Below are 13,067 nucleotides of genomic sequence, written 5' to 3' on the forward strand. Positions count from 1 at the left end.
AAAAACTTTTTTACAACATTACAAAGGTAGTCTAAATCTGAGAAAATGCATGCAATTCAAACGAAACAGTACCTTTGGGCGGATGAAGCTTGTGACCTGTTTTTTCACACCATCCAACAGGATGAATGTCTGAAGAATCAGCATTCACCCAGAAATCGTAGCAGTCTGGGTATCCATCAAAGTGGAGTCGTATTCTATAGCCACAGACCTAAAAGCAAGAATGCAGAGCATACAACACTTAGAGATCCTCACCCTATACATAACAGCTCATGTTCAGCATTATGCATACTGACAGTGTGTTTTTAGTCAGCCTTTTATCTCTGCTCAAGCTAGAACCGGACAACTTAATAAAAAAGAAAGCATGATAAAGAAGTAAAGGTATTCTCAATCTGAGAACCACCTCTTTTTGTAAAGAGCATTAACTGAGAGCTGGATACCACTATTACTGTATAAAAATGTGAAAATTGTTCCAGCTCAACATAAGAATAAAACAGAAATCCCAAAAAGACTATTGATATGCATCTGATACAATAACAGAGCAAGTGTAGATAATGATGCTTTGAAGCTATCCTGATTTGTCAATGTGAGAGAGAATACTGGTAAAACTCCAAAAATGACTATGTTAAACATGAAGAGCCAACTGAGAGATGCCCCAGAGCTTCATTATTCCATAAAGCAATAAGATGATAATTGAAAAAGGTAAAAACAGGAGATGAAATTCCTCTCTCCCAGACTCAAGTTGTCCACACCTTCCTGAGTACCAAATGCTGTAACTTTTCCTTCAGTCATAAGTTAAATTCTTTAATATTACACTCACCCTATTATATATTTAATTTACACTTTCATTTTGTCACCTCAGAATTACACAGAATTTATGTCACCTCAGAACTTATGACAGGTCATTCTGCCATAAGACATGATCTGTCACTTACTGATAAGTATCCAGTATACAGGCAATACTCATCTACTGACATACAGCATCCACAAGAGAATAGAAGAAATCAATAGAAATGGAATATGACCATGGGCCATTCAGAAGTGGCAATGAAAAAAACCTAAGGTATTAAAATATAAACAATGAAATTACAGCTGTCTATCAGTGATGCAGAGTAGAATACCTACCTATTTCTGTTTCCTCTTTTTACTATACTGAACAACTCCTCTCCAAAAAATGAACCTTAGTAAAACTGTAAAAATTAATGTACACTTAATAGACATAAACACTGTAACTGCGAAGTGGGTTCTCATCTATGTTTTTAAAAGCAAAGAAACTTCTCATGAAAAATATTACTTCATAAGTCAGCAAAAAGGTACAAAACATTTATACAGTAGACTAACTTGTAGAGGTTGTCAGTAGAGCCAATTTCTGAGTCAGTAAGACTGAAAAAGAAAATGTAGCACAATTGCAGTGCAAGGAAAAAAAAAAAAAAGCCTAAACATTTTTATCAGTGAGTACACCAACTGAAATACTAACAAACTTCTATACAAGCACTAAAAATCAGTTGTTAAACTTCTCATTTTTCTACTTCCAGCAGTTGCTCTTCCAGTGGAGTTTCTTCTGTCGCTGTGCACCACAGCTGCTCTTAGAAAACTAACAGTTGCCAGGAGATTACCTCAGCCACAGTGAGAACACAATAGATTGACTGGTGCTCAGGATCCACACCCTCCAGCTTCATCCCTGGTTTGAATCCGTTTTTGTTGTATGGGAAAGACTGATACTGAAATGGAAAAGAACAGTTTCAATACTTTTGAAAGAGTACCAAAGAAAAACAGAATATCTTTACAAGGAAAATAACAGTGAATATTTATTACTCGTGTTTCTGAAGGAATTAATATGTTATTTTAAAGGAAGTTTTTCATGTTTAAAAACATAACTGAGGAAAAGAGAAACTGAAAAACACAGTGATGACATAAAGCTTTAGAGTATTGCGGAAAACTATGAGGAATTAGAAGAAGTTACCCAAGGTGAGAATAAAGTTGGCCCTCAACTTTTTTCAATAACTGCCAATTAAATATTCTAAGAATGAAATGATTAATTTTTCAGCCTGTGCAGTAACGTTTTCCCAATTTTCGGCTGGTCAGCATTTCTATAATAATCCCAACAATAATACCCTACTCTGCCTTTTCTCCATCTCAGACCATCAAAGATGAACTGTAAAGCAGAAATACGAAGTATCATTTCCATACATAGAGGATTTCCTCTTTATCATCATTTTCTCCTTTCCATGTTGAATCAAGATAACCTCGCTTCCCATGAACATTTCTGAAACATTATTACTCTTTCAGAGGCCTACAGGAAAGCTGGGGAAGGACTTCTTATAAGGGCACGTAGCACCAGGATGAAGGGAAATGGCTTTAAGCAGGAAGAGGGTAGACTTAGACTAGATATTAGGAAGAAATCCTTTACTGAGAAGGTGGTGAGACACTGGAACAAGTTGCCCAGTGAGACTGTAGATGCCCCTTCCCTGGAAATATTCAAGGCCAGGCTGGATGGGGCTTTGAGCAACCGAGTCTAGAGGGAGGTTTCTCTGCCTATAGTGGGGGGTTGGAACTAGATGATCTTAAAGGTCCCTTCCAATGCAAACCATTCTATTTATATTACATTACAATGAATCCAGAAAAATATATTTAAAAAAAGAAAAAGGCAAAGAAAAAGGAAAACGAAAAAAGAAAGAAAGTGAAATGAGGCTAAGCAGAATAAATATTTTCAACAGGAAGGCATTGAATTCCCTGTATCATGCTCCTTGTTCTTCTTTAAAGAAGGAAGCTATGGACATCCATCACAAATTTTTTCCTGAACTTAGACAGAATACTAACAAAAAAAGTTTTATGCAAAAAGAACATATGCATTACCAAATAAAAATCAAATATAATCAAAAGAATATACAATCCATTCACTCAAAATCTTAAAAAGCAAAAGAAGAAATGCAGAGGAATAAGAAAATGAATAAAAACACAGAACATACTTGTGCCAAAATATCCAAAACTCTTCTGGGAAATGAATACAGAGAAACACAAAGAGAGGATCTCTTTTACCTAACTTATGCAACCTAAAAGTTATACATGCTATCCAGCCAATGAAAGGTGAGACCTCTGTAGGTCTCTACAGGAAAGGATGAGAACCCTCTCTCTGATGGCTCTGGCTGTAATTCATCTGAAAAAAAAAATCCAAGTCAGCCTAAAGGGGTCAGCTAATAGATGAAGAGTCCTTCTAAAACCTGGCTGGATTTTGTAGAGCTTAGTTTGAGAGATCAGAGTGGCTGACTAAAGTACACGGGTCTGAAAAGTTATTTCATCTTAGCAGTGCCATCCTTGATGTTTTTCTTCCCAATGGACATTTAATGAATATGTGTAATTCTGGATACTTCCTCAAGATGAAAGAAAAAAAACAGTATATATAAATATATTTTTATATAAATATAAATAAATAACCTTTATTTATTTAAATCAATAAACTGAAGTTTTCTAAGCTCATCTTGATGGTCTTGCAGTTCCAACTGACTGCATCGCAACAGAATATTTTAGTGTAACAATGAAATGCTGGAAATAGCAAGACATTGAAGAACAGTAGCCAGAAAGGTAACAGAGTTTTTGCACAAGCTGGTACAAAGGAAAAAAACAATTAAGCCACAGATCTGTTTTGTTTTGTTTTTTTTCCTTCATGGGTATCATAAATATTGTAAACTTCAAATTCTACAAAGAGTATGACAAAGATTACACAAATATCATCCAGCTATTTCCTGAAATATGAGACATGAATCATCCACAACATTTTCCACTGTCAAACTGAAAACTTTTAAGGCAACACACTATTTCTTTTATAGTAAAATAACAAGCAAATTTGAGTAGCTTAGTAACTTCAATGCTATTTAACAGATTTCAATTTTCTACATTATGCTTATGTCATACAGCGCCGGAGGTAAAGCCTGTAACAAACTTAGTTACCCTGCATTTCCTTCATAACAAACATTTAAAGATAGATTGTTAAGGAAAGAAATAAGAACAAAAGAGTAAATGTAAAAGCAGTCTGCAAATGAGAAATAGAAATGTTCTTCTTTGGGGCAAGAACATAGACAAAACCCAGAAGATTGCATTAGGGGAACTGGAGATTGAAGAAATACAAAACTCAAGGGTCAGTTAATTTCCTTTTCTCAGAACAATAAGATCTTGTCAGTTGCAGCCTAGAAGTAAGTCTGAGATTTAAGTAACAGGTAGTGGGAAGGCTTCTCTGTTATGCTAAACAAAATTATTGCTTCTGAAATAGAAAAAGAGTACAGTAGTTCTCAAAAACCAAACAGGAAAAAAGGATTCATAATTGTTGCTGAGCATGTTTCTGTTTGTTTGTTTTTGTTTTAACAATACTGTTCACGTGATTTGCTTGTCTATCTGTAAAATGGAGTAATATTACCTGGCCTCTTCTGATCGGAAATAAGATTCTCTCAACTACGGGTTTTAAGAATATCGTACGCTAAATAAAAAGCTAAAGTTACCCACGGGTTAAAAACTTTACAAGAACATATTAACGAAGATACACTGAATGAGGAAGGAGGTGAGGAAACAAAATAAATGCTACATCATCATACCATTCAAGACTTTAACACCATGCACAGTGCCCAGAAAGGCTGGTACATGACTGTGTGCTGCAGCAGCAGCATTTCACTTCAGACAGGCAAAGCAACACATTTTAAATCTACATTTCAGACAGTGAAATTCAGGTATTAATTACCAGGATTTTTTGGGTCAGTTTTTCAATCAGTGTATAGCACAGGAGGATACAGCAAACGATGGTCAGGTAACTGGCATTCTTGCACTTAGAAATTTTTGGATTCTCTACACTGCAATATTCTTTACTTCTTTAATTAATTTTGTATCTCAGCAATCTCTAGAAGAACCCATTAAAGATCAGCCACTCGCATGTGTTAACTAAAATGCCAATCTCTGTGCAAGAGGGATTTAATAGTTGGAGTGCAAAGCAAAGAAAAAAAATTGGATTCAAGTAACAGACTCCAAGTTAAGGACAGGATTATAAGAAAGAAGTATAACTGTTAGAATTATACAGTGCAGAAGTACAGCGGCTGAGAATGTTCATATGTTTTTCCAGCTTTTACAAAAGAAGAGAGCAGCATGAAAGCTTTGTTGATTTGCATACAAAGCTCTCATCTGAGCAAGAGACAGCACAAGCAAAACCACTGAAATGGCAAATGACAAAGACAACCATAGCAGGCAAAGGACAAGCAAGAGGTGATGATGTGACATCTAATCAGATGACAGGCAAAATGGGAACAAGGCAAACTAGTATCAGATGTAATAAAAGATATAACTTCAGCAAGAACTACAAAAAGACAGGTAATATAATGAAAGCAACAAGCTGAACGACGACCTTTGTACCAGCTTTCTGAGCATATTTAAAGGAAATGATATGGCACATAAAAATGAAAATACATATCAGATTTTTAGCCTTAGAAATTACAAAGGAAGACAGAACTTGCAGACTTTGGAAAAGCAGCTGTTTTCTATGGTCTCAGCTGACAGCATTCAACTAAAACCACACACTTCTTTGAAAAAGCAGAGAAAGATAACTAATTTTACACATATTCTGAATACTTGGATGATTGCTGATGCATTGCCCTAATCACATAGGTTTATCACTAGAGAAGTGTAACATATTATTTTTATTTCAATTGATTTCCCTAGAAATTTCCTGATGTTCCTAGTTGATGATGATCTCAACTTCAGAAGATCATACCTCTTTAAAAAGCTTAGTAGGTACTGCAATAGCCTTTTCTTCCTCTAGATACGATGCCCAACACCACGCTTGCTTCCCTTTAGAGGATACAGCTATAAAGGACAGAATAACAAAAGATTTCTCTGTTAATTTCTCAAGAAAATAAAATGAGCAACATGTTTATAACATATCTATCTCAAATCTATGTCTTATTAAAATGCATTCATGGTGTTTCTCAGGATTTATTTCAAGAAAACAGTAGTTGTGTAGATTTAAGGCAGCACGAACATGCAGGTTTGTACAGAATCATTTCCATCAGTTCCACTCTTGATTAGTAAGAAGAAAAAGCTCATTCATGTGATGAGAACAATTTATATAATCTTGCCTTATGCCTCTTTTATCTTACTGCTCCTATAAAAGCATTAAGATGTACAATTTGCAAACACACTTAATAAGATCAGATCAAATCATAAAAATTAGGTCTGTATTTTAAACATTTTCTTCAGAAAAAGAGAATTCCAGTTCAGCAAAGCATTTTTGATTGGACAGCAGTTAATACATATTCTTTTTTTAACCTTAGTTAAAACACTTTATTCTATGACAGCACTCACTATGTAGTTTGATGTTTTTGGGTGGAAAGGCAGTGATTCAATGATTTTTCCAGACAATGAGAACTTTCACCAGATCTTTTTTCCCAGCCTCATTTTTTCATTAACATAAAGGAGAAACTATGTAGTATGGACACTTGCATATACTTGCACATGCATTATTGATTATAGTTCATCTTAAGGAAACAGCAGTGAGTAGTAAGTTTTAGTGCTCAAGAATAAGGCACTAACTGCATTAGCAAAAGCCAGAAACCTAAAAAACAGATGGTCTGTGAGACTGACCATGTACACATCTATTTTCATATACCTCCACTCTGCTCTGCTGCTCACTGCCTAAAATGCCTCCTCTATGCACATAGCTTAGCAATTCAGATCATCAGCTCATGTCAGCAGGAGGATTTTTCATCATCCACAATGTGATCCTGGTCTGATTCTGACTGCAGGCTACTCACAAGAGAAATAAGCCTCTTAAATAATGCTCTGGCTAAGTGTTTCTTATTTAAAATGTGAACCATAACAATAGTGATGCCAAACTCTCCCAAAGAAATAAATAATTCAACCAGAATATAACAAAAGTCAGAACCACAGAAATTGGTCAATGCTTTTAAAGACCATTTTACTTGTGATTAACCCAGCTGTTATCTGTTCTGTTATTTAAGAGATGTGTTGCTTGGCACAATAATACACATTTATATGCTTGGTTCTGAACACACATTTGCCCTAACAGGACAAATCTATACAAATAATTCTGTCAGTGGACAACAGTGTCCAGTCAGCACCAGCTTTGTGCTTGAACTCCCCATTCTTGATACGGTCTCAGTTCTGAATTCAACTACAGAAATGGTATTTATATTTCAGGAACAATTCTATCTCAGGAAGAGAATCTTCTGTAACTTTTACACATTGCATCCTCAATCATTGTATGATATGCCTACTGTGTAGCAGAGCTACTTGGAGCTCTGTGCTAAGGGAAACTTCTGGTAATGGCTCCCAGCATACCAAAAGAAACACCCTGGAGGGCAAGATGTAGCTTTCTGGTGAGTACTGATTTTCTGAATCTCCCAAAAAGTATCTATCATATGAACAGCTTGAAAAAACAGTGCTCATTTAAAAAAATGCTTTATTATGCCACTTCATGCAGTATATTTCCCTTTGGACTGATTATAGCAATTATTCCTAAACAGTTTCATAAATGTGTCTATTTCCAGCCATACCATAGATACAAAATTGATCCCCAAGGAAAGAAAAGGAAACTTTCACTTCTGCTTAATACATGCCTTTCAACATCTGGGAACAAAATTGGTCAGATTCCTCTTAATACTGGTATTCTTTAGAGGGATGAAAAGAAAACTAAATTGTGCATCAGCTACATTTACGCTTACTATATGACTCCACACTGCCAGACATATATAAACTGTATCTTTGTAAGAGGCAGTCAGTCTCTGAGATTTGTTTTATATCCCCAAAGTTTCCACTTGGTTCTCTCAGTCCATCAGTCCTTAAAACTTAATTACTACAGATAACACTGACACTGTCTTTTTGCAGATGGGCAAAACTGTATTTAATAGTGGATAAAAATTTGAGGAAACAATGCTGGCAATTCACAGTAAGAGATAGGTATCACGTAAGTACGTAATACTTGAGATTTTGTTTCATAATTTAACTTACTTTGTTTCAAAACTGTTAGTTCCCCTTTTCGTTTTCTCCTGGCTCTCTGTGAGACTCTTAAAATTCTGCCTTCAGATTTGTCCTCCTAAATAGAAAGAATACAAATATTAGTTCAGAAGTCTAATAGCTAAAAAACAGACATGCAAGGTTTAACTTGGCTTCATTTGAATTGCTTCCAGATAGATCTCCATTATCTCAGACAAACCTGTAGATGTCTAATAAAAACTAAGCAAGCGACCAGTGACAAATCACAGCAAACACAGTGGAAATGACAGAACACTCCCAGCACCTGGCTCTCAGCCAGCACGGCTTTGTCTATGCCAGGGACAGATCAGTGAGTCTTCAGTAGGACCAATTGAGCTGGACATAAATAGCTGTACTTTTGATATGTTCACGCTTCCAAAATAACATGAAGGCAAACCTTTTTCACATCTTTTTCTGCTTTGTTCAAATGTATAATTTGATTATACATTCAATTAAATTATTCAACTAAACATAAAATGGTACTGATCCTTTTTGTTTATTTCATTGCTTGATTAGTAGCGGCTTCCCAAGCATCTGAACTAATAAACAAAACAGGTCCTCATTTGGGAGAGCAGAAACACATGGCAGCAAAGGAGCTGTCCCCAAATGTTTCCCAAGGACAGCTGCGGACTCTCTTCTGACACGTACTGCATCTCTCCACAGTTCTCTGACTGAAGTGCTCTCCCCTTCTCTCTCCAAACAGTGCTCCTACCAGTAATGCCACAGCTACTGGGAGGAAAACAAACATTATGGGAAGTCACTGAAAATTCTTGTTCTCAGATGAAAAATAACTCCAAAAGGGAAAAAAAAGGAGCCCCAAAGTGCATTACACTGCAGCATAAAACAAACCCAAATCCCAATCCATTTGTCATTTCTATTTTCATTCTTTCATGAAATACTCCATAGCCAACCAGAGGAGCAAGAGATTTAGCAGGTATGCCCTCTGAAGAATAAGACAACACACGTAAAATGGAAGCCACCTTGAGATTGACTGGACAACAACCCCTACTACCAAACCCATCCACTGCTAAAAATAACAAAGCTGATAAGACTGTGGGTGCTGCTTCTTCTGGAACTGAAAACTATCTCAAGCATAGACAAAATGTTTCTCCTAGGTTCCAGCATTTAGTTTTAAGTAGCAAGTGTCACCATGATCCAGAGTCTCCAGAACAAGTCAGGGCAATGACAGCAAGAGCCACATGAACTTCCTTGTGGTGAGGAAGTCTTGGAGGTTAGATTACTCATCTCTATAAGCATAATCAGAGCTGGACACGGCTACTTTGTTTGCTTTAGTGTGTTTTTATATCTTTATAAAAATTATCCATGGAAATTATGGTAATCACCACTAACCATAAGTCGGAACACCAAAATCAGACAATTTGAATATGCTCCTTCCTAAATCAAAGAAGGTCCTGGTAACTGTTGGCTATGCTTTTCTAAGGCAAATTACACTACAAAAATCAAAAGTACACTCTCCATAACTGTAACAGAATGTCCCTTACATATGTCTATGTCTGTATTTGTCTATAAAATACTAGTCTGTATTTTTTTTTATTCATGTGTAGAGTAAAAAAGTAACAGGTATCGGGAAATACATTGTCTTGTTTTTCTATACTACAGTACAATCAAGTCTGGGTTGGCATCAGTTTTCCTTTATGTTCCTTTTGTTCTGTTCTTAAAAATAAAAAAAAGAAAAAGAAAGGAAGGAAGAGAGAAAAAAAGCAGTTTCTATCAGTTCATTGTCAACAATTAGAATGTGTTGAAGAGGCATAATGAAAACGGTAAGTGAACCAAGTACTTATTGTGGCTTTGACAGAGCAATGAAGTCACTTCTATTTGTAGAGCGATGAAGCTACTGACATTGCATAAGAGGGCAAAATTCCTATTAAAATGTTTGCAGAAATGTATTTATGATGCATACTAACCGCTTCATCAGGATTCTCTTTCTTCTCTTCATTATCCCTGGACTCTTCTTTGAGAGGTAATTTTGTTTTTCTTTTCCGAATGACTTTGGATTCATCATCTCCGTTGCATTCCATGTTGGGCTTTTCCTCCTTTGGTTCTCTATTACAGGAGCAACACAGTGATTAAAAAAATATTATTTCATTTCTCATATTCATAACAGAAGTAAAATGCAAGTAAACCTAAAGGTCAAGTGCTTGTAGGTCCTACGGCATTATGAAAAATACATTCTTAGAAAAACTACTGAAAATTACATCTGTCAAAAAATTAAGCTGAAAGACAAACAATAGAACTGCAAAAGGACAGCTGTCAGCCTGCACTGAACAGGTTTAGCACATTTTAAACAGTAAGTCTTTTCTCATGTACCACCAAATCTGGCAAAGAAGCAAACTGTGTAATGTTTAGGACTGCAAGGCAGTTTACAGAAAGGAAAGAAATGGTAACTATTAAGACTGACAAATCCAATTGGAAAAAGTTGATATGTGACTGAAATTGCTAAACAAGCAATCAGAATAGAAAATGGCAAAGCAGTTAACTAAAAATGGGGGAAATGCACAAAAACATAGATGTAAAAAATTGCTGTAATACAGAATGCAACACAGAATGGACCCACTAACTCAAGTCTTCATTTATGATGAGACGAACTGCAGTAGCTCAAAGAAAAGGAACAGAGAAACCACAGTATGTTCATGTTTTAACTCACTGTCATCTATAATACAGCTCTTGAACTTAATTACAATTAACTTACCACACCAACCATCTAATTACTGATTATCTTAATTCCAGTGATTATGAAACAGGGTAGGAGTTTGACACTGATTCATACATCCCATAGTCTGTATCACTGTTTGCATCTGACAGCAGAGCACAGCACTCTGAGTAAAGAAGTCCGCCTTCAACATCAGCATTAGACAAAAAGCAAATGTTTCATAACTCATTCAGTTTAAAAACAGTGAAAGAATATTATAAACTGCTGGAGACTCATCAAAACATGGCTGCTGCACCATTAATGTTTTATCCCAACACTTTTATCTCATGCTGCATATATGCCAAGTTCTATGTTTCTATGCTTTATAATAGTACCTACTTGTTTTTTACTTGCTGGGCACATTTTTGGCTGCAAAATTTCCCTTCAGGAACAAATTCTTCTATAGTACCATAGTGGTAACAGTTTTCACAGAAAACAAGTCCATCCATTTTTGCAGTTTCCTTCAACTTTGTGGAGATCCCTGTCTTTTCTGAAAAGGCTGCACAATGAAAAAATAAATTTACTTAGGTAGAGGTGATACATTTCCAGTGATCTTTAGCAAGCCTGGTAAACAAACAGAAAACTGAAGTCATGCCACTTTTGCTAGAATTAAGAACTGAGAATTTATGTCTGTATGTGATTTATTCCCAACAACTTTTCATATTAAAATACCAGAAAGAATCTACTGATTTCATTCTCCTGGCATCACTGGCACACTGACACTGAAGTTGCTACTCATGGAATGAGTGAATTTTGTGATAGGAACTATGCTGACTATCTAGAGAGTTGCTGTTGCACAGAGTTCATCACTTTGTGTCACACTGACATGCCTCATTTTTGACATGTAGGGTCATCCGGAGAAAAGTTATCTTTTAATATTTTGTAACTTACTTCTGGAAATAAAGCACTAACTACATTCCAGTCTTTCACTGCAGCAGCTATTGCTCAACAACCCTGAAGTCTACCAAAAGTGAAAACCAAACCAAACATACAAACAACTAACTTGTAGCAAATAGATTTTAAAACAGTAAGTTATTAATTTATCCTAAGCTATGGCTTCCCCTGAGGAGGCATGTAGCCTAGGGGAGTATGCTCTTACTTTTGTTCACAGTCAACTATTCAGCACTGAAGTTCTCCAGTTCCTGAAGAAGACCATTCACTTTACACCTCCAAAATACAAATTTCAAGTCACTATTTCTTTTGTTTGAACACCAAACTCTTTAAAAATTGAATAAAATGAACTCTTGTTTGCAGACTATCTACACTAGAATAGTACATTATTTACGCTATATATTTACACTCCAGAGTTCAAACAAACCGTTTCCTCACATAACTGAAAATTTTAGCAGTATTAGATCTTTGGGGAGCAATAAATTAATCAAAGACTGTGCGAGATATTTGTGATTATTGCTTAATGTATTTATGTGCCCCAAAACACACAAATTCAGCAGCAATTTTTCAGGCTTACTGGACAGATGTGTTTTTCTGTAAGCAGCTGTGATCTCTCAGTCACTCAGACACTATCATGTCACTGTCACTCTCATCATATACCTGAATCTTGAATATTATAAAAATAATCACTGACTTGGAAACCTATAGGCCAAAAGTAGCCATGTTCTGAAGATTCAGACCTTCTTGCTGAGATCCAAACTACCTTCCCTTTGATTTAAGTGTTTCAGTTATTTATAGAAGTCACATGATGACGGGGTAGCAGCAAAAGAATACTTTAATTAACTTTGCCTACTCTGATTTGCGAAAGGTTACTGATGATTATTAAAATGGAATTTCAAATCCTGTTTCTCAACTTACAGAATGCATATTCAAAAAGATAATTGATAAAATATAACATAAAAAGGGAAAAGAAAAAAAAAAGTATTTGTAAGTAACCACAAAACCAGCTGTGATATTCTTTCATGCTGCTCCATCATCCTACCAAAATTTTCAGGATTTTGGACCATGTAAACCAAACTCCCATGGACACTAGAAGTGTTTTCTTATATCAGTACTTTAAATAAAGTATTGTGCTTGTTTTGCACCTTGTTATGTAGACAGACACTACGAAACTATTAGAATGTCACCACTCTTGATAAACGTAAATGGTTATTACACTCTAATTTTAATGTTGTGATATAGTCTGCAGAAGCTGGGAAACAGTGCAGAGACATAAATTGAGATTGGTGGTAGCAGTTGAGTAGCAACCAATGTTACACAAAGGCTGTTTACAGACAGAAATGAACACTGTAGGAGGTCAGGTCTGTGAGCAGTCTGGAGAACCAGCTAAATGAAAATGACAGCACAAAAAAATCCGAACAATTTCGAGTAAGGAGTTGAC

At 35.7% G+C, this 13,067-nt stretch overlaps 1 protein-coding gene across 16 annotated transcripts in view; it reads right to left on the reverse strand.

Moving 5' to 3' along the window:
- Nucleotides 1-13,067, reverse strand: part of L3MBTL3 (L3MBTL histone methyl-lysine binding protein 3) — a 76,482-nt gene that overhangs the window by 40,044 nt on the left and 23,371 nt on the right. For all 16 annotated transcript variants that reach the window (XM_085541672.1, XM_015858558.3, XM_015858553.3 and 13 more), the window contains 6 exons: nt 11,075-11,234; nt 9,951-10,089; nt 8,002-8,086; nt 5,747-5,838; nt 1,614-1,718; nt 73-208 (listed from right to left, as the gene is read on the reverse strand). In XM_085541672.1, coding sequence (XP_085397798.1) covers nt 73-208; nt 1,614-1,718; nt 5,747-5,838; nt 8,002-8,086; nt 9,951-10,089; nt 11,075-11,234 — 717 coding nt within the window. The remainder of the gene's footprint in view (nt 1-72; nt 209-1,613; nt 1,719-5,746; nt 5,839-8,001; nt 8,087-9,950; nt 10,090-11,074; nt 11,235-13,067) is intronic.

Source organism: Coturnix japonica, chromosome 3 (genome assembly GCF_054131305.1).
Source record: "Coturnix japonica strain WE chromosome 3, WE-NBRP24, whole genome shotgun sequence".
Classification (NCBI taxonomy): Eukaryota; Metazoa; Chordata; class Aves; order Galliformes; family Phasianidae; genus Coturnix; species Coturnix japonica.